General features: G+C 52.6%; 2 protein-coding genes across 58 annotated transcripts in view; one reads left to right on the forward strand and one right to left on the reverse strand.

Annotated features, from left to right (window-relative positions):
* Positions 1 to 15,499, forward strand: part of DHX30 (DExH-box helicase 30) — a 53,237-nt gene extending 37,738 nt beyond the window's left edge. For all 10 annotated transcript variants that reach the window (XM_078350730.1, XM_078350728.1, XM_078350727.1 and 7 more), the window contains 16 exons: positions 6,476 to 6,777; positions 7,200 to 7,320; positions 8,004 to 8,153; positions 10,996 to 11,148; positions 11,463 to 12,299; positions 12,575 to 12,650; positions 12,731 to 12,835; positions 13,076 to 13,251; positions 13,466 to 13,672; positions 13,762 to 13,843; positions 13,922 to 14,115; positions 14,218 to 14,377; positions 14,498 to 14,655; positions 14,757 to 14,860; positions 14,936 to 15,075; positions 15,173 to 15,499. In XM_078350730.1, the coding sequence (XP_078206856.1) occupies positions 6,587 to 6,777; positions 7,200 to 7,320; positions 8,004 to 8,153; positions 10,996 to 11,148; positions 11,463 to 12,299; positions 12,575 to 12,650; positions 12,731 to 12,835; positions 13,076 to 13,251; positions 13,466 to 13,672; positions 13,762 to 13,843; positions 13,922 to 14,115; positions 14,218 to 14,377; positions 14,498 to 14,655; positions 14,757 to 14,860; positions 14,936 to 15,075; positions 15,173 to 15,426 (3,108 nt within the window). In that variant the 5' untranslated portion in view covers positions 6,476 to 6,586 and the 3' untranslated portion in view covers positions 15,427 to 15,499. The remainder of the gene's footprint in view (positions 1 to 6,475; positions 6,778 to 7,199; positions 7,321 to 8,003; positions 8,154 to 10,995; positions 11,149 to 11,462; positions 12,300 to 12,574; positions 12,651 to 12,730; positions 12,836 to 13,075; positions 13,252 to 13,465; positions 13,673 to 13,761; positions 13,844 to 13,921; positions 14,116 to 14,217; positions 14,378 to 14,497; positions 14,656 to 14,756; positions 14,861 to 14,935; positions 15,076 to 15,172) is intronic.
* Positions 15,500 to 15,998: 499 nt separating this feature from the next.
* Positions 15,999 to 26,846, reverse strand: part of MAP4 (microtubule associated protein 4) — a 228,966-nt gene continuing 218,118 nt past the window's right edge. For 25 of the 48 annotated variants that reach the window (XM_035275347.3, XM_078350716.1, XM_078350708.1 and 22 more), the window contains 4 exons: positions 22,610 to 22,691; positions 20,437 to 20,549; positions 18,416 to 18,605; positions 15,999 to 18,291 (listed from right to left, as the gene is read on the reverse strand). In XM_035275347.3, the coding sequence (XP_035131238.3) occupies positions 18,284 to 18,291; positions 18,416 to 18,605; positions 20,437 to 20,549; positions 22,610 to 22,691 (393 nt within the window). In that variant the 3' untranslated portion in view covers positions 15,999 to 18,283. The remainder of the gene's footprint in view (positions 18,292 to 18,415; positions 18,606 to 20,436; positions 20,550 to 22,609; positions 22,692 to 26,846) is intronic. The other 23 variants (XM_078350717.1, XM_035275335.3, XM_078350701.1 and 20 more) reach the window with 2 other exon arrangements.

The raw sequence follows: 26,846 nt of genomic DNA on the forward strand, positions 1-26,846 counted from the left end.
GGGTACTTATGTATCCCCACAGTGCTCTGTAGCCTTGGCACTGTCATGCATTTTGTCCTCAGCCACTGGAAGACCTCTACTTCTCTTTTCTCTGTAGGTCACTCTCAAGTACCTTTTTCTCTTCCACCCTCTAAAACATCTTGATTGATTGAAATAGGGTCTAGCTGTGTTGCCCAGGCAGGTCTTGAACTCCAAGGCTCCTGCCTTAGTTCCCAGCTAGCTGGGATTATAGGCACACACAACACAATTTTTTTTTCATTTCTGCGGAATCTTATGTCTTTTAGATTCAACCATTCTGTGTTTAATGTCTTGAAAATTTCCCATCTCCCAAAGGGTAGCTGTACCTCTGATTCTCAACCATGGATGATTTTGTTCCTCATGGAACATCTAATTTTTTTTTTTCCTTGAGACAAGAGTCTCACCCTGTTCCCCAGGCTGGAGTGCAGTGGCTCACTGTAATCTCTGCCTTCCGGCTTCAAGCGATTCTCCTGCCTCAGCCTCCAGAGTAGCTGGGATTACAGGCATGTGCCACCACGCCCAGCTAATTTTTCTGTTTTTTAATAGAGATGGGGTTTCACCACGTTGGCCAGCTGGTCTCAAAGTGGTGACCTCAGGTGATCCACTGGACTCAGCCTCCCAAAGTGCTGGGATGACAGGTGTTAGCCACCGTGCCCAGCTTTTTTTGTTCTTTTTGAGATGGGATCTCACTCGTTGCTCAGGCTGGAGTGCAGTGGCGCAGTCTTGGCTCACTGCAACCTCTGACTCCCAGGCTCAAGCAACGCTCCCACCTCAGCCTCCCAAGTAGCTGGGACTACAAGTATGTGCCCCTATGCTCAGCTAATGTTTTTAGTTTTTATATTTTTGGTAGAGACAGGGTTTTGCCATGTTGGCCAGGCTGGTCTCAAACTCCTAAATTCAAGCAATCTGCCTGTCTTGGGCTCCCAAAGTGCTGGGATTACAGGCGTGATCCACTGTGCCTGGCCTTTTTTTTTTTTTGCCCTGTAGAGATGGGGTCCCAGTATGTTGCCCAGACTGGTCTTGAACTCCTGGGCTGAAGTGATCCTCTCACCTTAGCCTCCCAAAGTGCTGGGATTATAAGTGTGAGTCACACTCCTGGTCTAATTTTTTTTATTGTCTTTAATGTGTACAGTATGATGTTTCATACTAACATATACTTTGATAAACACACAGTAAATGAATACTACAGTCAAGCAAATTAAGGTATCTATCACCTCAAATAGTTATCTTTTTTTGTGGTTAGAGCACCGAAGTCTGGGCATGGTGGCTCATGCTGATAATTCCAGCATTTTGGGAGGCTGAAGTACGTGGATCAGTTGAGGTGTGGAGTTCGATACCAGCCTGGCCAACATGGCAAAACCTCGTCTCTACTAAAAATACAAAAAATTAGTTGGGCATGGTGGTGGGCACCTGTAATCCCAGCTACTCAGGAGGCTGAGGCAGGAGAATCGCTTGAACCAGGGAGGCAGAGGTTGCAGTGAGCAGAGATCGTGTCACTGCACTCCAGCCTGGGCAACAGTGTGAGACTCTGTCTCCAAAAAAATAGCTGGGTGTGGTGGCTCACACCTGTAATCCTAGAACTTAGGGAGGCTGAGGCAGGTGGATCACAAAGTCATCATATAAGTGAGATCATGTGGTATTTTGTTTTGTTTTGTTTTGTTTTTGGGACAGAGTCTGACTCTATCACTTAGACTATAGCACAGTGGCACGATCTTGACTCACTGCAATTTCCGCCTGCTAGGTCCAAGCAATTCTCATGCCTTAGCCTCCCGAATAGCTGGGATTACAGGCATGTGCCACCATGCCCAGCTAATTTTTTCATTTTTTGTAGAGACAGGGTTTCGCCATGTTGTCCAGGCTGGTCTTGAACTCCTGAACCTCAAGTGATGCGCATGGCCCATGTGGTATTTTCTTTGTGTCTGGCTTACTTAACATCTTCCAGGTTTATCCGTGTTTTTATTTTTATTTATTTGTTTCGAGACAGGGTTTTGCCATGTGAGCTAGGCTGGAGTGCAGTGCTGCCATCATGGCTTACTGCAGCCTCCACCTCCCAGGCTCAAGAGTTCCTCCTACCTCAGCCTCCCGAGTAACTGAGATTGCAGGCATGCACCACCATACCCAGCATAATTTTATAGAGACAGGGTCTTCCTGTATTGCCAAGACTGGTCCTGAACTCCTGGGCTCAAGTAATCCATCTGTCTCCTGTAGCTGGGATTATAGGCAAACGCCGCTACGCCTGGCTAATTTTTGTATTTTTGGTAGAGACAGGGTTTCACCATGTTGGTCAGGCTGGTCTTGAATTCCTTACCTCGTAATCCACCCACCTTGGCCTCCCAAAGTGCTGGGATTATAGGCGTGAGCCCATGCCTGGCCTTAATCATTTTAAAGTCTAGGTCAGTAGTGTTAAGTGTCTTACTCATATTGTCGTGCAGCCAATTTCTGGAACTTTTTCATTTTGCAAAACATATTCTGTACTCATCAAACAGTAACTCCCCATTTCCTGCCTCCAGTCCCTGATAACCACCATTCTCCTTTCCGTGTCTGTGAGACTTTGACTATTCTAGATTTCTCATATAATAGAACCATTCAATATTTGTCCTGTTGTGATTGGCACTTTCACTTGGCATAATGCCCTGAAGGTTCATGCATGTTTTAGTGTGTGTCCCATATTCCTTCTTTTCAAGGAATGGATAGTATTCCATTGTCAGGTTACACCACATTTGACTTACACATTCATCCATCAGTGGATGGTTGGGGTGCTTCCATGTTTTAACATTGTGAATAATGCTGCTGTCAGCATGAGTGTACTGATACCTGAGACTCTGCTTTCAGCTCTCTGCCTATAGACCCAAAGTAGTAAAGTTGCTGGATCATGGTAATTATGCTTTGCTCTTTTTTAAATTTTTTTATTTGGAATTGCAAAACTTTTTTTTTTTTTTTGATACTGAGTCTTGCTCTGTCACCCAGGTTGGAGTGCAGTGGCGCCATCTCGGCTCACTGCAATCTCCGCCTCCCAGGTTCAAGCGATACTCCTGCCTCAGCTTCCTAAGTAGCTGGGTCTACAGGCATGCGCCACCACGCCCAGCTAAGTTTTGTACATTAGTAGAGATGGGATTTCACCATATTGGCCAGGCTGGTCTCAAACTCCTGACCTTGTGATCCACCCGCCTCGGCCTCCCAAAGTGCTTGATTACAGACGTGGAGATGCAGCGCCCGGCTGCCGAGCTCTTTTCTGTAGTGGCTGACTTTCCCACAGTGGCTGCGGTACCTGAGTTTCCCACCAGTGGTGCACAAGGGTTCCAGTTTCTCCACATCTAAGCCAGTGCTTGTTACTTAGTTTCTGTGTTTTTGAGAATAGTGATCCAAATGGTGTGAGATGAGATCTCATTATGGTTACAGGAGTTGTTTTTTGTTCTAGAACTCAGCCTTTTAATGGCTATACTCCCAGTTCTTCAGCGTTTCCCTTTCCCCCCCAAACCAGATGTGTTTTTCCGAATTGCCCTCATGCTTGGTGAGACATGCTGGCAGCAAAGGGGACTGACTGAGTCAGCAGTCACAGCCCAAAGGGAGGTGTCCATGGGAGGACATAAATACACCCCCACCTCCTAAATAGAAGAGGCTCATTCTTGAAGAATGGTCCTTGCCAGGGCCAAGGGCTAGAGCAAGGCACTCCAGACTCTGGCCACTGTGGCTTAGAGTCTGTGTGAATATGCGCAGCTGTGAGCCGCCTTGCCAGTCTGTACCTTTTTAATCCACCTTAGTTCATCTTATGTAGGTGATGGTTTTTGTTACTGTTGTGAATAGAATTTTTAAGATTACGTTTAATTATTTCAAAAACCTAAGGAGAGGCCAGGTGTGGTAGCTTACTCCTGTAATCCCAGCACTTTGGGAGGCCAAGGTGGGCAGAACCTGAGTTCAGGAGTTCATGACTAGCCTGGCCAACATGGTGAAACCCTGTCTTTGCTAAAAATCCAAAAATTAGCTGGGCATGGTGGTGTGTTCCTGTAATCCCAGCTACTCGGAAGGCTGAGGCAGGACAACTGCTTGAACCAAGGACCCGGGAGGCGGGAGGTGGAGGTTGCAGTGAGCCAAGATTGCACCACTGCTCTCTAGCCTGGGTGACAGAGAGAGACTCCATCTATTTAAAAAAAAAAAAATCTAAGGAGAAACTTTTTTGTTTGTTTGTTTTTTGGTTTTTTTTGAGACAGAGTTTCGCTGTTGTTACCCAGGCTGGAGTGCAATGGCGCGATCTCGGCTCACCGCAACCTCTGCCTCCTGGGTTCAAGCAATTCTCCTGCCTCAGCCTCCCGAGTAGCTGGGACTACAGGCGCACGCCACCATGCCCAGCTAATTTTTGTATTTTTAGTAGAGACAGGGTTTCACCTCGTTGACCAGGATGGTCTTGATCTCTTGACCTCGTGATCCACCCGTCGTGGCCTCCCAAAGTTCTGGGATTATAGGTGTGAGCCACCACGCCCGGCCAACTTTTTTTTAAGAGATGGGGTCTTGCTGTGTTGTCCAGGCTGGAGTGCAGTGGCTATTTATAGATGTGATCCCTATAAATGCTGATCTGTACTGATCAGCACTGGAGTTTTGACCTGAACAAGTTCACCCCTCCTTAGGCAACCTGGTGGTCCCTTGCACCTGGAAGGTCACCATATTGATGCTGATGCTGAACTTAGTGCGGACAACCGGTTGGCATAGTGCACTACAGCCCAGAACTCCTGGGCTCAAGCGATTCTCCAGCCTCAGCCTCCTGAGTAGCTGGGACTACAGGTGCACACCACCGCACCTGACAGGAGAAACTTAAGAAGGCAGGCTGTGGTCACTCTCCAGCTTGTCATGAGTTGGGTGGGACTGAAAGGCCATCTTAGAGAGGTTCCTGGCCCATGGCCTCTGCTGTCTGCTGTCACATGGTCCTGACGTCAGAGACCTGACGAGCCGTGTTTTTGCTGTCCCTCGGGCTTTGTCACCTTTACCTCTCCCAGTGGCAGCTCCTGCCACCTGTGCTTTCTTGGCATCTGCTCCTTGTTCTCCTGGCTGCTCATTTATGTCTTTGTTTCTTTGACCCTGGTCATCTGCATTCCTCTTCTGCCTCTTAGATTCTTTGTTTTTTGGAGACCTTGCTCTGTTGCCCAGGTTGGAGTTCAGTAAAGTGGTGTGATCATGGCTCACTGCAGCCTTGATCTCTAAAGCTCAAGTGATCTTCTTGCTTCAGCCTCCTGAGTAGCTGGGACTACAGGTGCATGCCGCTGCCCTTGGCTAACTGCCTCTTATATTGTGAACTGGTTGGGGGCAAGGACCAGGTCTTGTCTCTCATGTTGATGCTCACGTGGCCAACATGTTGCTGTGTACATGCTAGAGACTTAGCAAATGTTGAATTTATATTTTCTGTAGAAAAGCATGAAGCTATAACACATTTAAAATATTTTTATATAAATAGCTTTAACATTTCAAGTTATTTCTCTAGAATGTATTCCTAACAGGATTCTTATATCAGAAATTACATCTGTTCTGTGTTGTAAGCTACATAGGTTTTTTTGTTTGTTTGTTTGTTTGGTGGAGTCTCTGTTCCCCACGCTGGAGTGCAGCAGTGCCATCTTGGCTCACTGCAACCACTGCGTTCCAGGTTCAAGCGATTCTCCTGCCTCAGCCTCCTGAGTAGCTGGGATTACAGGCACCCACCACCATGACCAGCTAATTTATATGTGTGTGTGTGTATATATATATATATTTGTGTATATATACATATATATATTCTTTTTTTTTTTTTAAATAGAGACGGGGTTTCACCATGTTGATCAGGCTGGTCTTGAACTCCTGACCTCAGGTGATCTTCTCACCTCAGTCTCCCAAAGTGCTGTGTGTACAGGTGTGAGCCACTTCACCCAGTTGGCTACATAGGTTTTAATTGCTGTATTTACTGAAGGTTCCTAGATCACTGTGTGAATGTATCTTCTTGGGCTGGGTGCGGTGGCTTATGCCTCCCAAGCACTTTGGGAAGCTGAGGCGGGCAGATCACTTGAGGCCAGGAGTTCAAGACCAGCCTGGGCAACATGGCGAAGCCCTGTCTCTACAAAAATTAGCTGGACGTGATGGTCCATGCCTGTACTTGGGAGGCTGAACTGGAAGCGTCACCTGAACGTAGGAGGCAGAGGTTGTAGTGAGCCGAGATTGTGCCACTACAGTCCAGCCTGGGTGACAGAGTGAGACCCTGTGTCAAAAAGGAAAAAAAAAAAGGTATCTTCTGCTCAGCCATTGCCATGTGGGATTATTTGTCTCAAAGCTAGGCATCTTTCAGTGTTCCATGCCCACTTCTGGACTAGGGGCTGAAGTGGGTTAACAGATGAAAAACTGGCTCCACAACACAAGGGACTTCACGGTGTAGATGGACATGGGCCATGCCGACTGGGGTAAAGATAGTATGAATCTTTTCAGCGTCCCTTTTCCCCTCCAGGGCTGGGGTCTGCTGGGTCCCCGGAATGAGCTGTTTGACGCAGCCAAATACCGAGTGCTAGCTGATCGCTTCGGCTCCCCTGCTGACAGCTGGTGGCGTCCGGAACCCACCATGCCCCCTACTTCCTGGCGGCAGCTGAATCCGGAGAGCATTCGGCCAGGGGGACCTGGGGGCCTATCCCGCTCTTTGGTTCGGGATGAAGAGGAGGATGAGGAGGAAGAGCTAGAAGAAGGGACCATAGATGTTACCGACTTCTTGTCCATGACCCAGCAGGATTCCCACACCCCACTCAGGGACTCAAGGTACAGAAGGGGGCTGGGGATGCAGTAGAGGCTGGCTGTACCTTGACACAGGGTTGTGCGAATGTTCCTTGCTAGCCTTCTCTGAGATGGGAGTGCCCCGCCTCACATTTCATCCTGTGTGTCCCGTCACTCAGCATATGTCTGCGTAGAAGCCAGCTATGGTCTTCTACTGTGTGGCTGGGCTTTTGCAGAACAGCAGCATGGAGCCTTTGCCCTCTGCTGTCTTATCTGTGTGGGGGCATGGAGGGAGCACTCCCCATGCGGTGTGACTCTGGGAGCAGCAGAGATGTCCAGTTTCCCATCCAGTTCATGCCTCCTGGCTCCCTGCTGCAGTGCAGCGTCCTCACTCCTGCATCTCAGAGCCTTGAGGAAATGGGTCCACGAAGAGAGAGAACTTTCAGCTAAACTTTTGTCCCTTCCAGGGGGAGTTCCTTTGAGATGACAGATGATGACAGTGCCATTAGGGCTCTGACCCAGTTTCCACTTCCCAAGAACCTTCTGGCCAAGGTGATTCAGATTGCAACGTCATCCTCCACAGCTAAGGTGAGTTAGCTCTCCCAGAAGTGTGTGTGGGGTGCTGACTTGGTCACGTCCAGTGTTCCCCAGAGGCAGGCTTACGGAAGGCTGAGGGGCCTGTTCTCTAGCCCACACCTAGGCCAGCTGGGGGAGCTCCGGCTCGGAAGGAAAAGTAGCAGATGTGACAGAGCCAAATCCCAGCAGTACAGGGAGAGGGCCAGGGGCTGCAGGAGCAGACGGCCTACACCTGCACCTGTTCTGGGTGGTGTGTTGTCAGTTGGAGGGGTTAGAGGTCTGGGTCTATGGTGAGGTATGAATTCCTCTCTTGCTACCAGGCAAAGAGGCTTTGGGTAAGCAGAGCTTCTGTCCAGGTGCAGGGCCTTTTTGCTCCTGCAGTATGTGCCTGGTTTTTAGCTCATGCTGACAGCTTCAACCCATAGCTGCCAAGGAGGGCAAGTCGTGGCATTGCCTGAGCACTGTCTTCTGCAGTGGAGGTTGAGCTATAGCAGGAGGAGCGAGCCCGGGACTAGGCTGCCTGAACCCATGGGCCTGCTTCTGGCTGTGCAGCAGCACTTTCAGCGTGGCTCATGCCTGGCACCTGCTGAGGCGTTACTTCCTTCCATGTCTGGGCTCCTTAGCATTCTGAGAAGGCCCCAAGTCTCTTCTCATTTCCTCCCTTTCTGTAACCACCTCTCTTGCCTTCCATGTAGAACCTCATGCAGTTCCATACTGTGGGAACCAAGACCAAGTTGTCTACGCTCACCCTGCTTTGGCCCTGCCCCATGACCTTTGTTGCCAAAGGGCGCCGCAAAGCAGAGGCTGAGAATAAGGCGGCAGCCTTGGCCTGCAAGAAACTGAAGGTGAGTCCAGTAAGGTCCTGGGTGTGATGCATGAAGATATCTTGAAGCTCCCCTCTACCTGTGGCAAATGGGTCTCATTTTCTAGGAAATGAAACCACCACAGCAGGCCTTTTGCGTGGCACAAAGACAGCTGGTGTGCGGGCCTCATTTTTAGGCCCTGTGGCTGTTTTCACGGCTTCCCCAGAGCCCCTGTGGAGATGCTTTGCCTGTGGCCCAGCCTTTTTCACACCGTTGGCCTGAACGTGGTGAAGCCAGGAGGAAACTTGCTCATCGTTCTGAATAGTATAAAGCTGGGAGGAGCTGAGCCTGTTTTGGGAGGCAGACCTGATGTCCAATATGATCCTGATAACCTGGGCTTTGTGGCCAAAATGAATAATGTGAGCACAGAACAAGGATTGACTGGTAGAACTAGAGGCGGTTTGAGCTTTGGCCTGACACACATGCGCTGATGCGCAGGACTTGTGACTGCAGTGAAGATCAAGGAAGCAGTCAGCATTGGGTGGAGGCAGCGTGGCAGGCAGCTGGCAGTCCTCTCTTCTGAGACAGGGTCTCTGTGACCCAAGCTGGAGTGTAGTGGCACGATCACAGTTCCCTGCAGCCTTGGCCTCCTGGGCTTAAGTTATCTTTTCACCTCAGCCTCCTGAGTAGCTGGGACCATAAGCACGCGCCACCATACCCACCTAATTTTTTAACATTTTTTTGTAGAGACAAGGGTCTCACTGTGTTGCCAAGGCTGGTCTTAAAATCTTGGGCTCAATTGATCTTTCTGCCTTGGCTTCCTAAAGTGTTGGGATTGCAGGCATGAGCCATCACTCCCAGCCATGGCAGTTCTCTTGAAAAAGGGGCTGTGGAGTTAGCTGATGGCACAGTTAATGGGAGGGGGATTGTCTTTTTTTTTTTTTTTTTTTGAGACGGAGTTTCGCTCTTTTTTTTTTTTTTTTTTTTTTTTGAGACGGAGTTTCGCTCTTGTTACCCAGACTGGAGTGCAATGGTGCGATCTCGGCTCACTGCAACCTCCGCCTCCTGGGTTCAGGCAATTCTCCTGCCTCAGCCTCCCGAGTAGCTGGGACTACAGGTGTGCACCACCATGCCCAGCTAATTTTTGTATTTTTAGTAGAGACGGGGTTTCACCATTTTGACCAGGATGGTCTCTATCTCTTGACCTCGTGATCCACCCGCCTCAGCCTCCCAAAGTGCTGGGATTATAGGCGTGAACCACCGCGCCCGGCGGGATTGTATCTTACTGCCTGAGGAGTTACGAATCTCAGCCCATGTTGGTGGAGGTTTAGTTTGCGGTATAAGATGGAAATAGGCCTGCTTTACTCTGGATGGTCAGGTGCACCATTTCACTGGTGCATTTGGCTCTGGGAACCACATTTTAGTTACAGCTGATGGTGAGAGGTAACAAGAACCTGGAGAAAGGTGAGGAAGAGGGGACAGGCAAGTGGTGAGGTAAAGGGGGAGGAATGTACTCCCTATGACGGGAGCGCAGAACAAGGACTGACTGGTAGGACTGGAGGCAGTCTGAGCTTTGGCCTGACGCATACGCGCTGATGAGCAGACAGGCCTTAGCATGGTAGGGGCCTGTCTGGGAAGGAGCAAGCTTTGCAATGGCTGGAGGGCCATGTTTCAGTGAGGCTGGTGGATAAAACCCTTGAAGTCTGGGGAAAGGGCAAAAAGCCTGTCCTGCAGCACGGAGCTTGTATTGGCACCTTCTGTGTTATGGGGCCTGGTTCCCTGTCCTTGAGGTCCTTACAGCTGATGGTGCCAGCACGCCCAGAGGCAGGGGGTTGGCCCCTGTTGAGGGAAGACTTCTTTAAGGAGGGAGTGTTCAATCTGGGCAGACTCCAGACATTAGAGGTGACAGGAACACAAGACTGGTCTTACCCATGTGCCTGAGGTATTAGAATGCCACATTTTATCTTTGGTGAGGCAGCTTTAGATAAGACACAGTATTTTCCTTCCAGTGGCTCATTTTATCAAGTTGCATTATAATCGATGTTTACAGAGAATTCCATGTACATCTGTATATGATGGGGTCAGAGATGGGTCAGGTGCCATGTAGAGACTGGGAGGTGGGGTGGAGGGATGGCGGGAGGGAGACTTGGTGAGGCTTGGTGAATCAGCGTAGGAAGAGGGAGTCTGTGGTGTGTTCTGGCATCACTGAGGGCCTGGCCTGGCTGGGCTGAGAGTACATGTTGGGAATTCATGGAGGTGACAGTGACCTATTGTGATGTCAGGGGAGCTCCAGCCACACAGCAAGAGGTTTCTCCTCAGGGCCACCTCCAGACATAGGGCTGTTCTTTGACACGTCAGGTTTAGCTTTTCTTGAATTATTACTATCATTTTTTGAGACGGAGTCTTGCTCTGTTGCCCAGGCTGGAGTACATTCATGATCTTTGCGCACTGATACCTCTGCCTCTCAGGTTCAAGCGATTCTTGTGCCTCAGCCTCCCTAGTAGTTGGGATTACAGGCGCCTGCCAACATGCCCAGTTAATTTTTGTATTTTTAGTAGAGATGGGGTTTTGCCATGTTGGCCAGGCTGTTCTTGAACCCCTGACCTCAGGTGATTTCACCTGCCTTGGCCTCCCAAAGTCCTGGGATTACAGGCGTGAGCCACCATGCCCGGCCTTAATTAACTTTAGTTCATTTTTTAAAATGCTTATTTTGGTAAGTTTACATTTTCCCAGTTTATAATTTCTCCCTCCATCATGTCAGCCGAAAACCAAAATCTCTTAGAGATTGCTTGGTACAACTTCTGCCTCAGAGCTCATGAACTTGTCAGGGCTGGTTTTTGGGGAGCCCCAGAGCATAGACTGAGCCTTGCATGTTGCCCTGCAGAGCCTGGGCCTGGTGGACAGGAACAACGAGCCGCTTACACACGCCATGTATAACCTGGCCTCCTTGCGTGAGCTGGGTGAGACCCAGCGCCGACCATGCACCATCCAGGTGCCCGAGCCCATCCTCCGCAAGATAGAGACCTTCCTGAACCATGTAAGAGGCCCCGTATCCCTCCCCACCCTTCCCCCTGTAGTCTACCTCCATTTCTCCAGACTGAAGGCCTCTACCTGCGACAGGCAGTAGTACGTCCCCATTCTCATCACTGAGGATGGGGCCTGGGAGCCCCCCAGCCTGAGCAGCCAGTCCTACCCACACGGATCCTGGGGCAGTCATGGACTAAATTAATCCTCTGCCCAGTGGGTTGGGCCACAACATCTGACCCAGGTGAATCCTGAGGAGTGGCTGGTTGTGTGTGTCACAGTGAGGAACTTCTTTTTCATTGTTTTGCTTGCCTCCCTGCCCCCCAGTACCCTGTGGACAGTTCATGGATTGCCCCAGAACTCCGGCTGCAGAGTGATGACATCTTGCCCTTGGGCAAGGACTCAGGGCCTCTGAGTGACCCTATCACAGGCAAGCCCTATGTGCCCCTGTTGGAAGCAGAGGAGGTGCGTCTCAGCCAGAGCCTGCTGGAACTGTGGCGGCGGCGAGGGCCGGTCTGGCAGGAGGCCCCCCAACTCCCTGTGGACCCACATCGGGACACCATCCTCAATGCCATTGAGCACCACCCGGTGGTGGTCATCTCCGGGGACACGGGCTGTGGGAAGACAACGCGCATCCCCCAGCTGTTGCTGGAGCGCTATGTGACCGAGGGCCGTGGTGCCCGCTGCAATGTGATCATCACCCAACCTCGACGCATCTCTGCTGTGTCTGTGGCGCAGCGGGTTAGCCACGAACTGGGCCCCTCCCTGCGCCGGAACGTGGGCTTCCAGGTGCGATTGGAAAGTAAGCCCCCGGCTCGAGGCGGGGCCCTGCTCTTCTGCACCGTGGGTATCCTGCTGCGCAAGCTGCAGAGCAATCCCAGCCTGGAGGGTGTGAGCCATGTCATTGTGGACGAGGTGCACGAGCGGGACGTGAACACAGACTTCCTGCTGATCCTGCTTAAGGGCCTGCAGCGGCTCAACCCGGCCCTGCGGCTGGTGCTCATGAGTGCCACAGGGGACAATGAGCGCTTCTCCCGATACTTTGGTGGCTGCCCCGTTATCAAGGTGCCTGGCTTCATGTACCCAGTCAAGGAGCACTACCTGGAGGACATCCTGGCCAAGCTGGGCAAGCACCAGTACCTGCACCGGCACCGGCACCACGAGGTGAGGGACATCCCCATCCCACACGGGGCTCCTGGTCTTTCCTCCGTGGATGCCCCTCTTCCCTGGCCCTGGGGCTTGGTGGCCTGGGACAAGTTACCCTCCCCAATCCTCGGTTTCCTTAATAGAAAACTGGGGACTAACCCTGCCTGCGTGGCACGCATGTGAGGACTGGAGTTGATGTCAAGCGGCTCCGTCTCACTGAGTCAGGTGGCTGTGTCCTTGGCATGACCCCTTACCCCGGGGCTGTGACTGTGGCCTCTCTTCCCCCACCCCAGTCTGAGGATGAATGCGCCCTTGATTTGGACCTCGTGACTGATCTGGTTCTGCACATTGATGCCCGTGGGGAACCAGGTGGGTGCCTCATCTGCCCTGTGCCCGCCCTAGCTCCACTTGCAGCAGCAGCCTGCTCATGCCCCAGGGCTCCTTTACAGGTGGGATCCTGTGCTTCCTGCCTGGGTGGCAGGAGATCAAAGGAGTGCAGCAGCGCCTCCAGGAGGCCCTGGGCATGCACGAGAGCAAGTACCTCATCCTGCCAGGTGAGAGCCCGGGTGGAGGGACCAGGAACCTTCGGAAACGGGCCTGGCCTTTGTCTGGGGATTGACCCAACTGGGACTCCAGGGGCCCTGGTTTCTGACCACGCTGCGACGTTTTTCACTGGGCATAGTATCTGTGCCTGTTTCATCAAATGGGGTCAGAATCCTTGCCCTGCCCGCATGCCAGGGGGAAGTTCTGATGGAATGGTGGGAGCAGTAACCAGTGTGTGTCTTGCCCACCAGTGCACTCCAACATCCCCATGATGGATCAGAAGGCCATATTCCAGCAGCCTCCAGTTGGGGTGCGCAAGATTGTCTTGGCCACCAATATTGCTGAGACTTCCATCACGATCAATGACATCGTGCATGTGGTGGACAGTGGGCTGCACAAGGAGGAACGCTATGACCTGAAGACCAAGGTGGCACCTACCTCCTGGGCCCAAGGGGAGGGACTCAAGTTTTGAGGTGGTCCCCAGCCCAGCTCTACCTTAGACCTGCTTTTTGTGTCTCAAGAAGGCCATGCTTCTGGGGTCTCAGGGTCCCTGTCATGGGGGAGTGATGAGGGTTATTCAGAGAGGGAGGAAGCGCAGAGGAAGTGGCATCTGTGTGCTGCTTACCTGCCCCCTCCCCCAGGTGTCCTGCCTGGAGACAGTGTGGGTGTCAAGAGCCAATGTGATCCAGCGCCGGGGCCGGGCGGGCCGCTGCCAGTCAGGCTTTGCCTACCATTTGTTCCCAAGAAGTCGGCTGGAGAAGATGGTCCCTTTCCAAGTGCCAGAGATCCTGCGCACGCCTCTTGAAAACCTGGTGCTGCAAGCGAAAATCCACATGCCTGAGAAGACGGTGCGGTGGGGCAGGGGCTGGCCTGGGGAGGCAGGCTCATGGCAGGTGGGAGGCGGGCTCATGGCGGGCTCTGGCTCTGTTGGTTGTAGGCAGTGGAGTTCCTGTCCAAGGCTGTGGACAGTCCAAACATCAAAGCAGTGGACGAGGCTGTGATCCTGCTCCAGGAGATTGGTGTGTGGGGGCTGGGCTGGGCCGAGCTGGGCTGGGGAGTGGCCCTCGAGGGTGGTACTGACAGCTGAGCCATTGCAGGGGTGCTGGACCATCGGGAGTACCTGACCACTCTGGGGCAGCGCCTGGCCCACATCTCCACCGACCCCCGGCTGGCCAAGGCCATAGTGTTGGCTGCCATCTTCCGCTGCCTGCACCCACTGCTGGTGGTCGTTTCCTGCCTCACCCGGGACCCCTTCAGCAGCAGCCTGCAGAACCGGGCAGAAGTAGACAAGGTTAGTCCCGGCCCTTTCCTGGAGCCCTCCACCCACTGGTGTCCTGAGGGGGCCTTGTCTAGCCCCTGCCCATGACCTGGCTGCCCTATTCTCCCCTCCCAGGTGAAAGCATTGTTGAGCCACGACAGCGGCAGTGACCACCTGGCCTTTGTGCGGGCTGTCGCTGGCTGGGAGGAGGTACTGCGTTGGCAGGATCGCAGCTCCCGGGAGAATTACCTGGAGGAAAACCTGCTCTACGCACCCAGCCTGCGCTTCATCCACGGTCAGCCGGTCCCACACCTGCTCTCCTGAGCCCTCACACCCCTCCCACTCACACTGAGCTCCTGTCACCCCCAGCCTGTGTCTAGGGGCTGTAGGTTGACCGCACATTCTGTCTCCCTAGGACTCATCAAGCAGTTCTCGGAGAACATTTATGAGGCTTTCCTGGTGGGGAAGCCCTCAGACTGCACCCTGGCCTCTGCACAGTGCAATGAGTACAGTGAGGAGGAGGAGCTGGTGAAGGGTGTGCTGATGGCCGGCCTGTACCCCAACCTCATCCAGGTGCTGCCTCTGAGAGGGAGTGGAGTTCATCAGGTTCCAGCCTCCTTCCCTTTCTGCAGCTCCTTGCTCAGCCCCACCCATCTTTTCCTCCATCCCTGCAGGTGAGGCAGGGCAAGGTCACCCGACAGGGGAAGTTCAAGCCCAACAGTGTCACATACAGGACCAAATCAGGCAACATCCTGCTACACAAGTCGACCATTAACAGGTAGGGGCATACAGGCCTGGGTGGGGCAGCTGGGATGGTCCAAAAAAGTGGCCTCACCAGCCCTGTGTTCCCTAGGGAGGCCACGCGGTTACGGAGCCGATGGCTGACGTATTTCATGGCGGTCAAGTCCAATGGCAGTGTCTTCGTCCGGGACTCCTCTCAGGTGCACCCGCTAGCTGTGCTGCTCCTGACCGACGGGGACGTGCACATCCGTGGTGGGTGCCTGCAGACCACCTGCCTGCCCCATTCTGCAGCTGCTCCTCTGGGGCCTGGCCTCACCACAGCTCCCCACCATCTTTTCTGTTCCCTCAGATGATGGGCGCCGTGCCACCATTTCACTGAGTGATAGTGACCTGCTGCGGCTGGAGGGCGACTCACGCACTGTGCGGTTGCTGAGGGAGCTGCGGCGGGCCCTGGGCCGCATGGTGGAGCGGAGCCTGCGCAGCGAGCTGGCTGCACTTCCCCCCAGCGTGCAGGAGGAGCACGGGCAGCTGCTCGCGCTACTGGCAGAGCTGCTGCGAGGACCCTGTGGCAGCTTTGACGTGCGCAAGACAGCTGATGACTGAGCCCTCCTTCTGCTGGGGCTGTGTACAGAGTGCAAATGTTTATTTAAAATAAAGTTCTATTTATCCCTTGTGAGCACTGCTGTCCACTAGTGGCTCCTCTCTCAGGGCCTCTGTACACTGGGCCACGGTTCCCCAAATGGGAAGAAGGAAGGTAAAGAGAGATGTTTATTGTTGTGGACAGGAGCTGGCTGTGGCCCCAAGTCTTAAGAAGGGGGTTAGAACCTCGCTGCTTTGCCAAGAGCATGAAGCAGCTGTGCACCCACCACAGGGAGCCTGTCAGAACTGTCACTGTCCTTGTAGTTTTGGACAGTAAGTGTTGAGTAGCTCTCTACCTGGCAGACGGGGGGAAAGAGTTCTGCAGGTGGCCGAGGCCCACTTGGACCTTAGCTCTCCGGCTGTGTGGCACAGTGGTTCTTTCTGTGGCCATAGCCACAAGTTCACAGCTGAGGGGCTGAATGCCAAGGTCATGGAGATCATGTGCACACTGCATTCCAGTCCCTTGATGCAAGGTGTGAGCTGAGGCAGGAGGATCAGGGAGGTAGACGCAAACCAAGACAAGTGTGGAGCCTGTGTGGCGGGACATCGGGCAGCTTTATTTACTCTTAAAACTTACACAGAATCACAGACTGACACAGGTAATGGCTGAGCCATAAGCAAATTGGGAAGTACAGAAACATCCCACCCCAAACAGCTGTGGAGTACACATCACACAGGGCCTCTGCTCCCGGCCTTAGGTGCTCTGGCGTGCAGGATCCTTTGAGGGAGATATGACCAGATGACCTGTCAGGACTCTTGACCACTCCTGCAGCCCACCTAGAGAACACTCCACTTGGTCAAAGGAGTGAAAGGACCTGGAGCCTGTCATCAACCTCAGCCATCCTCATGACCCCAGGACATATGCAGCAGAGGCAGCAGGTACTCTGGGCCTGTGCTGTCACCCCTGCAGTGTCTCCTGACCACCCTACCCTTACTGCTTCCTTTCCAGTTTCAGCACAGCAGGCCCTTCCTACTGCTGACAAAACACTGGTTCCCTCATGTTCAGGCACAGTGGAAGTGTTCTGCATGTGGTCTCTGAGGAGGAAAGCCGGTTCCTCGGGCTCAGGCAGCACTTCCTCTGTGAGACCCTGCAGTTTCCTGGTGTGTGCTTGGGGAGCTGGGGACATGGTGTCAAACCTCCCCAAGGCACTGCTACCTTGGAAAGGGGGAGGACCTATCAGGTCCAGGGACGGTCTCCCTGCACATGGAGGTCAAATCCAAACCTAAGTCAAGACCCCTACCTTCTCCAGCTCCCAGGGACACCAGGACCAGAGAAGGGCAGAGGTCAGGAAGGGGCCTGAGGAGGCCAAGTCTGGGGCAGCCTCAGGGGGCAATCTGCACTGCAGCCAATGCCCCTCCAGAGAAGCCCTTGGAGTCTCCCAGGCCATTTCACTACAATCTTATGTTTTAATCCTTTATTAGAAACCATGCAAACTTTAATACAAAAAAATACAAGTGCAATAAGAATCTTTGTGTCAATACAGTTCCCGGGATTTCTCCTCACTGCAGCCATCCCAAGGCCTAGCTGGGACGCCCTCTGCGGGCCTGGCCTCTCCTCCCTCCCCTCTCCAGTCAGGGCATTAAAAGAAGCAGATGGCCTTAGTCTCATGCCTTTTATTTTTACATTTCCAGACCTGCTTTCCCACTATCTGCATAAGGCTCCCCTGTACATGAGGGCGCCGGCCTGAACGAATTCCATCTCCTGGGCCTTTCCTGTTCTCTAGCCCTGGCTTTGTATCCTAGGGCTGCCCACCAGATCCAGGGAATGGGACAGAGATGCCAAAACCAGCCTCTTGGTTAGAAAAGAAAAGCAGCATACACACAAAATGGCAAAACAACCAACCAGTCACCGCTCTACGAGCCCCTTGTGTGCCTGACCCGGTCACCAGCCACAGCCTCTGCACTCCTCTTCCTGCCACACCACCTCCAGGGCCCTAACTGCCCACATCCTCCAGTGGGGGCAGCATAAGGATCTCCCCACCCTGTTCCCTCTAACACTTACTGGGGACTTTCATGTAGACATGGCTTCAACCTGCAGAACTATTTTGCCAGTTTTTAGGTTATTAGAAAAAAAAATAAAAGGACAAAACAAGAAAAAAATGTGACAGCAGCTAGGCGGGTATGTTAAGCATGGGGACAGCACTGGCCCCTAACTTGGGGCAGGGCAGCAAAAAGGGCCTGATGCCACCTGTGGGGGGGGAGGGCACGCCTTTGTGAGGCCAAAGGGAGAGGCAGTGGCTTAAGCCCCTGGGTCAGCGTACTGTCACCACTTGGAATCCACCTCCACTCTTCCCTCCAGGTAGATCCAGGGAGGGAGGGCGTGTTTCTTTTGGGTTTGGACCAAAAGAACCAAAGATGAGGGCAGAATCTGGTTCTCCCCTCCTAGATCCTAACTTAGCCTCAGCCATTCCAATCCCCTCCCAACCTCTCCACGGAGCAGTGGTGCAGTGATGAGACAAGACCAAAGCAGGAAGCTGGGCCCAGCGGGAGTGAGAGGTGTGGGTGGGGCTGCTGCTACCCCAGGGCGAGAAGCAGGAGGGAAGGCGAGCCTAGCGGGCTGCCAGCGCCTAAGCGCTCACTGGTCTAGTGGACAGCCCGGGAAAGGGGGCCAAGGACCCGAGAGCCTGAGTTGGGGCCACCAGGGAAGTGTGGGGGGCGGGAGACAATGTCGGCCCCGTGGTCGGTGCGGGCCCTGGCGTTTGCCCGGAACGTCAGCCTGTAGGTCTCAATCTGCAGTGACATGGGAGGAGGGAAGGGGGAGGGGAACGAGGGAGACAAGAGGGAAATGGGGGAGACGGAAGACGAGACCAGAATGTCATCATTAGATGCCTGGAAAATAAAAGGTTCCATCGTTAAAATTTAGGCCACACTCTAGTCAAAAAACAAAGGAGTTTCAATTTGCGGCCAGTGGCAGGGCCCCTGGCTGGCCCTTAGGCCGAGCCCAGCCACTTACTTGTCTCCTGGATCTGGCTGTCCAAGGTCTGGGCCTCCCTTTGGTCACCACCCCCTGACAGGGTGGGGTGGCCACTGAGGCCACTGGCTGAAGTGGGGGCGCCAGCTTCAGGTGCTGCCTCAGAGATGGCCGGCTCCTCCCCAGCCGGGGGGCCCGGACACAGAGGAGCCTCGCTGCCACCGCCCTCAGTCTACAATGAAACAGTGGGGGAGACAGTGCAGGGTCAGTCGGGGGGGAGTGGGATGGGGTGATGGTAGTGGGTTTGACACACAGCCCCCACCCGCACTGCCCAGGCACCCACTGGCTCAAGACGCAGTTACTTGGAGAATTCCAGGCAGGTGCCCCAGCCCCACCCCACTCAACCCCACCAAGGGGACTGACTCCCAAGGGTCAGGAGCAGCTGTGCTAGCGACACACTCTCAGAGCCTCCCTGTGGCACACAAGGCTCTAATGAAGCTTCTCTGAGGGCAGAGGTGCCAGGCCTCAGGCTAGTACCACATAAGTAGCCATGATAACAGTGAGCAACAAGCTTGAAGGACAGCCCCACGAGGGGTGCAGCCCACCTTCCTGGCCCCTCTCTGAACCCAGGCCACCCCTGCACACAGAGTTGGGTCCTCAGAAGCTCCAGGGCAGCCCTGCCTGCCCATCTGTCTGGTCAGGAACGCAAGCGCTGAGGCCTTGTCTGGGCCAGGCACCATTCTGGGCCCAAGGGCCCAAGGGAGGCAGAAAGAAGGTGTCCAGGGAGGTGTAACCCAGGGAGACTGTGGGGGCCCAGAGGGCTTCACAGGACACTTGGGGGACATGGAGCACTCAGTGTGAGAAAGGCAGAGAAGAGAGAATAGCTCTGAGAGGCCACCATGGAGCTGGAAAGCCTGTGTCACCAAATGCCCGAGAAATGACAAGGGAGAAGTGGTTTCTAATCAGCATAGTGAGAGAAGTAGGCCTTGATTAAAAAATAATTCCAGAACTCATAAGGAAAGAGAGATAATATGAATAAGGAAAAGAACACAAGACTTGGGGTTAGAAATGTCCCCAGATGTGAATCCTGGTTCACACTTGCTTGCTGTGTGGCCTTGGACAAGAGACTAAAGCCAAGTTAACGCCTCACTGAGATGGGCGTGAGACCGGCATCCTCACGAGGTGTGGGGGGCATGAGCTGAGAGCCTGTGGCAGCAAGGACCCTCCAGATCTAGAAGCTGATCAAGGCGTGAATCAGGGCATCAGGAGAGGATGGGACCAGGGACAGCCTAGGCAGTGGCTAGCACTGGGGAGCAGAGATGGAAGGGAAGGCCCAGAGCAGCTGCTCCCGACCCCTCTCAGCTGGGCACCTGAACCCCAGTAGCTGCAGCCATCCTCATGCTCGGGGCCTGCAAGATGCCCTTCATGGGCCCCCTACCCTCTGATGACATGGAACAAAGGACAGACAGCATCTTGGCACACAAAAGGTCTCACAGTACTGTGGAAGGAGGAAGGAAGGAAAGAGAGGAGAGAGGGAAGGGAGAAGAGGCCCAGCCAATCCCAAGGATGGGAAGCTCTGCCACTTGAGGCCTGCACAGGCAGGCCCTGCAGAGGCAGCCTGCTGTCACTGGCAGCAGAAAATGTGCTGTCCTGCTCCAGGGGTGGAGCCTGACATGGGGCGGAACCCACATTCCCCTCTTGCACAAGGCAGGCGGGGAGAACTGTGTGGTGCAGAACCTCCGCTCGCCTGGTGGTGGTCTGTGTCCCAGCCTGTGGCCTTCTAAAATGGCTGGATGGGCTAAATTAGGAAGGCCATGGCTCTCAGGAGCAAGGTTCTGCCTCCAGCTGACAGGTGAGAGGTGGCTGGGCTGGGGCCTCTTCACTTCTCCTGCCTCAGTCAGGATTGATGACGCACGATGTGAAAACAGCAATGGTGTAGGTGAAGATGTGACTCCTGAAGAGACTGAGTGGCGGTGACAGGTGCCTACCTGGGAGGACCCTGACCCTAGCTGCACAGTCCCCACCCCTCCCCAGCTGCATCTCCCCAGTGACCCACTCGCTACCTTCACGGCACCTCCGGCAGGTAGGTGGCCCACATTATCAAGGGATCCCACCTTGGCCTGGGCCTTCTCCTTGAAGTTCAATTTCTGACTTTCAATCTTGACATCTCCTCCACCTGGAACCACAAAGGAACTGGTCACTTAGAGTGGCAGAGGAACATCCCTGCAGGCAAAACCAGGACTGGTAACATGCCCGATCTAGAAATGAGAAAAATGTGACCTGCTTCTGGGTGGCAAACGAACAGGAACAGTGAACATGCTTGTCTAAAGAGGGCTTTTCCTATCAAAGTGAGGCTGAGACAACTTTCCAAGAGAAGGAACGCCAGCTCTATCACTACCCCATGCCATAGCCTCCAGGCTGAAGCCTCTGCTTCTCTACTTGGTGTGGTAACTCTCTCCCGCTAACTGGGCCACGTAGTGCTTCTCAGGTGCAGCCTCACTGAATTCTCATGAATGCCCTGTCATTACAGCCACGGTCCTTGCTTCACAGCTGCTACAAAAGAGAAGCGACTTGCCCAGAGTTACCACCAAGCTTGTGATTGACAGAAATCTGTCTCAACTCCTCAACTGTATCACACTGTAAAGAAAAGAAGAAATGGTAAAAAGGAGAGAGTGGCCCTGCTGAGAAAGGAAAGACATGGACCAAGGCAGGCCCAGATCTAGTGCCCTTGGGCTGGGACGGGAAGGGAAGGTGGCCTGAACTCAAGCCCATGGTTCAGAGCCCACTGGCCAGAGTGTGGCCATGAGACCAAGGGGACAGGTGTGGGACAAGTTGCCCTCTCTGAGGACCCAGCCCCTCCTGAGCCCAGCAGCTAGGCTCCCCTTGGGCATCTTCTCCTGTTCTTCTGTCTCCTCTCAGCTCACAGGGCAGACTTCCACCCCTCGGCTCCTGGCTGAGGTCTCGGGTGTACCACACTGGAGACCCAGCCCTGGCAGAAACTAGACCCTAAATGACTCAGTGTCACTAGAGAAAGAAGTATCTCATAGGAGTAGATTTCCCAGATAAAAGGGGAAAAAATGGTTAAGGACCAAACTGTTTTGATCTTTCTAAATAGAAGACATTCCAAACTGGATCATGCTCTTTGCTGAGAGGGGAAGGGAGTTTTTTTCTTTTTCCAGACGGAGTCTCACTCTGTTGCTCAGGCTGCAGTGCAGTGCCACAATCTCAGCTCACTGCAGTCTCTACCTCCCCCGTTCAAGCAATTCTCCTGCCTTAGCCTCCCAAGTAGCTGGGATTACAGGCATGCACTACCACACCTCGCTAATTTGTGTATTTTTGGTAGAGATGGGGTTTCACCATGTCGGCCATGCTGGTCTTGAATTCCTGACCTCAAGTGATCTGCCCGCCTTGGCCTCCCAAAGTGCTGGGTTTACTGGTGTGAGCTGCTGTGCCCAGCCTGAGGGAAGGGAGTTCTGACTTTAATCAGCCTGTGGTGGCTAGTCTTCTGGGACACCAGGTCTGCTGGCCAGTGTGCCTGCTGCTGCAGCAGTCCTTCCCTACCCACGAATCTGCTGTAGACCCAGGAACTAGGACACATGAGGCTGCCAGGGTACTACCCAAGGCAAGAACCCAGGCTCTGCAGAGAAACTTCCACAGTCGTGCTGCGCCAGCCATATTGCTAGAAGGAGACTGCATTAGTGCAAGTGTAAGATCCACGTCTGCAGGCCAAGGAAACGTTGTTGAATGCCTCCCATTCTCCTGCCAGGGCTAGTGGCTGATGCTTCACGGCTTGGGAGTACCCTTTGCTCCTGAATCTGACAGGTGGGACCTGACCACCTAGAAGAAGGAGCTTCTCTACAGAGCTCCTTCAGCATTAGTTCCTGTAATGCTCAGTTAGAGCCAACCCAGGTTCTCAGCCCGGAGTGTACCTCTCTCCCAGGCTTAGTTCAATAGTACCACTCACACAGTAGGTACTCAAAGGAATGCTTGAGCAGATGGCAGTAGTAACAAACTGCTCCTCCTCCACTGAGAGGTTAGCACCTGAACTCCTGCCCCTGACAGAATGAGGACTGTGTTGTTTCCACTGCTGTGTCCTGGGTAGGTGGGTGTTGACGAGTCTTCATGGGATGCTAAAGGCACAAGAATGAAACCCTTGCCAGCCAGTGGCTGTCCAGCTGGCCCATGGCAGGACTACATACCCCAGGAGTCCCAGTGGGCAAGGGGGGTGCCACTCACCAGGCTTGTGCTTGATGTTAGCCTTAGACCCACACTTGGAGGAGACCTTAGAGATGTCCACTTTCTTGTTCTGAATCTGAACCTGAGGAGGACACAAAAGACTCCTTCAGAAAAAGGGTTTATTTTCCGAGCCAACTCCATGCTACCTTTTAAATCTCCACGTTCAGGGTTTCTCGCTCCCTCTATAAGCTGTTATCTCAGTCTGTTCAAAGACAGGGTCACCTGTCTAAGTACTTAAAACAGCCCTCAACCCACCCTGGCCCTGCTCTTTTTAGACAAAGTCTTGCCTGTCACCCAGGCTGGAGTACAGTGGTATGAGCTTGGCTCACTGCAACCTCCACCTCCTGGGTTCAAGCAATTCTCCTGCTTCAGCCTCCCGAGTAGCTGGGATTACAGGCATGCACCACCACACCTGGCTAATTTTTTGTATTTTTAGTAGAGACAGGATTTCCCCATGTTGGCCAGGCTGGTCTTGAACTTCTGACCTCAGGTGATCCACCCACCTCAGCCTCCCAGAGTGCTAGGATTGCAGATGTGAGCCATCATACCCAGCCTTCACCGTTTCCACGCCCCACAGGCCTTTCCGTGCAGACCCTGTCCAACACCAACACCAAGGCTCCCATGAAACATCCCCTTCTATCTCAAAACCCTACCCATCAACTCCTTACCCAGAGAAACCTGGAATAACATATTTACTTCCAGTCCTTTTCAATTCATTCGTGCGTGCGTGTGCGTGTACCTAGTGTTCCTGCTTAATCCATGTTCAATGCATTCGTGTGTGTGTGTGTGTGTGTGTGTGTGTGTGTGTGTACCTAGTGTTCCTGCTTAATCCATGTTATAACAATTTTCCCAGCCAGGTGCAGTGGATCACGCCTGCAATCCCAGCACTTTGGAAAGCTGAGGCAGGAATATCACTTGTGGCCAGGAATTCGAGGCCAGCCTGGCCAACACAGTGAAACCCCATGTCTACTAAAAATACAAATATTTGCATTTAAAGACGGTGCATCTTTAAGTCTATAGCCACGTGTGCCCTCTGGGTTGCTGGATGGGGATTCCAACATTTCTATGAGTGGCCCTGCTGTCCTTTGGTAGGTACTACAGGAAAGCCTGGATTCCAACACGTAAACTCCAGAGTGTCGCACTGTTCTGGTGGGTTCCGCCACAATCTGTTAAAGAGTGAACAACCTTCCTGAGACCTGTTTTCCTTTCTCTGGTGTCAGGAAATATGGTCTTCACCATGGTCCCATAGGACAGATATAATGCCACCTGTATTTTTCTATTTGCACCCATAGACCAAGGCCTGGCACAGAATAACTACCCATAATTACTAGCTTGCCAGAGCCATTCTCACTCTTGCCTCTAAAACTCAGCTCATGCCTAACCCAGCAAGCCCATGATGTTTTCTCCCCCATCCTCCAATGCCCAGTTCAAAGGGTCCGTTCCATACAGCCTCGCATAGCTCTCGCTTCAGTGCATCCCTTCCTCACATCATCTCTTGAAGGGACACCACCAGGAACTGTACTGTGATTGCTTCATGTGTCTGATAATCACATAAAGAGTAGTTACTACTGTGAAAACACACAGCCTCTACCTTGTCTCATCTTTTCAAAAAGTCTGCAATTTTCCCTAGACATAAATTTTTTTCTTTTCTCCTCATTATACAGATATTTACAGGTATCTCCAAAATGGAAGTTTAGGATACAGCACAGATACCTCCTCCTAAGTATGAGCTGATGGCAAATGGAGCCCTGCAGCTACAGAGCTGCTGGTCACACCACTGTAAGTGCTTTATCTGGGTTTACAACAAGATATCTTGTTATTTGCTAGGGGAAGAAATGGCCAACTCAAGAAGAGGGACCATGAAGGTCTTATCCAAACATCTCCCTAACCTTATCCCTCATGAGAAGGGGCACAGGGAAGGGTACTTTACAGCCAGAGATCTGGTAGTTACTTAAAGCAACCCAACATGGGTCTTGACACAGTGGTGACAAGCTCATCTTGCACTGTAACCACAACAGCACCTGCAAGAAGTTAACAGAGTCACTCTCCAAGGCCTGGGCCCTTACCAAGATGGAGAGCCACACATTTCTTTTGGTTTTGAGACACAAGGTCTCACTCTGTCGCCCAGGCTGGAGCCCAGGCGGAGGTTGCAGTGAGCTGAGATTACACCACTGCACTCCAGCCTGGGTGACAGAGTGAGACTTTGCCTCAAAAAAAAAAAAGGAAGTCCTATGTTAGGAATACATCCCAGAGAAGTAACTTGAAATTTAAAGCTTTTCATACAAAATCATTATTGTTGTTAATTTTCTTTTCTTAGATGGAGTCTTGCTCTGTCGTCCAGGCTGGAGTGTAATGGCGTGATCTGGGCTTACTGTAACCTCTGCCTCCCGGGTTCAAGTAATTCTCCCACCTCAGCCTCCTGAGTAGCTGGGATTATAGGTGCATGCCACCACACCCGGCTAATTTTTGTATTTTTAGTAGAGACAGGGTTTCACCATGTTGACCAGGCTGGTCTCAAACTCCTGACCTCACAATCTGCCTGCCTTGGCCTCCCAAAGTGCTGATAAAAATATTATTTTAGGCCGGGCTCAGTGACTCACGCCTGTAATACCAGTACATTGGGAGGCCTTTTTTTGTACAGATGGAGGGTCTCACTATGTTGCCCAGCCTGAGGGCTCACCATTTTAAACTGCACATTTGCTTGTGGTGGCTTTAGGGAGGAGGCTATGGAAGGAAACAAAGCACCTGGGTCCGGCTGTGGCCAGCCGCTGCTTACCCTCATCTTCCCTCTGGGAAATACTGCTCACAGTAGTCTCCTAATGCTCTCTGTTCAAGGAAGCCTCCTAAAGTACAAAGGCTTTAAAAATACATTCGCCTTCAAAAAAAAAAAAAACAAACAACCAAACAAAAAAAACCCTACACATGTGAAGCCGTGTGTAGGCAGTGTGAAAAGATCACAGCAGGTGACATATAAATGATGACTATTTTCAGAGCTCTTATATTCACCACACAACACACACAAATACATCTCTATGTCTCAGCTACGCAAGTGACCTGGTTCCCTCTGAAGCCCTGTTCACCTTCTGTTTTCATCCAGGCCAAAGCTAGGAGAAGCCAGGCTCAGCAGCTGCCTGGGCCCCTCATGGGCTGGATTTTTGTCACCTCACTTCAGCTGATCCCATGCCGGGCTGACTAATGTCTGGTTGAGCAACTCCACACGAGGATGCCATTTCTACCCAGGCCAAGAAGAAGTGGTGAGAAGATGATGAGGAAGGAGGGGTAAGAAGGAGAGTTGTGTGGGGCAAGAATGAAAGCTCATGGCCACATTCCTCACAATAGAACTGCTGAGGGTGTCTGTAGGCCATGGGCAGGATGTCATGACCACCAAGGAGGAGGCAGAGGTGTTACAGAGTATAGAAGTGAAAACAGTTAAGTGGAGCAGGACCTAGTCTGGTTCAGGACAGCAAGGAGAAAGAACCAAATGAACTCAAAAGAAATGGAGGCAGGGGTTGTGCGTGGTGGCTTCTGGTGCCTCTGGCACAACTGCACAGAGTGCCACTTGCCTGGGCACTGTGACAGTGACAAGTGGAAAGCGCACAGGGTGTTCTTCACACACTAAACAACAGTAAGAGTTCGTACTATCTATCCCTAGACCAGAACCTCCCTGTGAACTGGGATTGTCACCTGTGTCCCCAACACACATCATAGAGCTGGCACACAATGGCAACATGACAAAAAGAAGGATGGTCGGCTGGAAGAGGAAAGAGGACAAAAAGATAAGGAGGGAAAAGGGACTGAAGAAGGAAGGAGGGGAAGAAAAAGGAGGAAGGGGCCGGGTGTGGTGACTCACGCCTGTAATCCCAGGGCTTTGGGAGGCCAAAGTGGGTGGACCACTTGACAGGGTCAAGAGATCAAGACCATCCTGGCCAACATGGTGAAACCCTGTCTCTACTAAAAAATTAGCTGGGCATGGCAGTGCACGCCTGTAGTCCCACCTACTCGGGAGGCTGAGGCAGGAGAATCGCTTGAACCTGGAGGCAGAGGTTGCAGTGCAGTGAGCTGAGATTGTGCCACTGCACTCCGGCCTGGTGACGGAGTGAGACTGTCTCCAAAAGAAAAAAGAAAAGGAGGAAGGGATTAGAAAAGGGAAAAAAAAGGGAAATGAAAGAAGGTAGGGAGAGAAAAGAAAGAAAGAGGAAAAAAGAGGTGGAGAGCAAAAAGATAAAGGAAAATGTGG

Source organism: Callithrix jacchus, chromosome 15 (assembly GCF_049354715.1).
Source record: "Callithrix jacchus isolate 240 chromosome 15, calJac240_pri, whole genome shotgun sequence".
NCBI classification, from domain to species: Eukaryota; Metazoa; Chordata; class Mammalia; order Primates; family Cebidae; genus Callithrix; species Callithrix jacchus.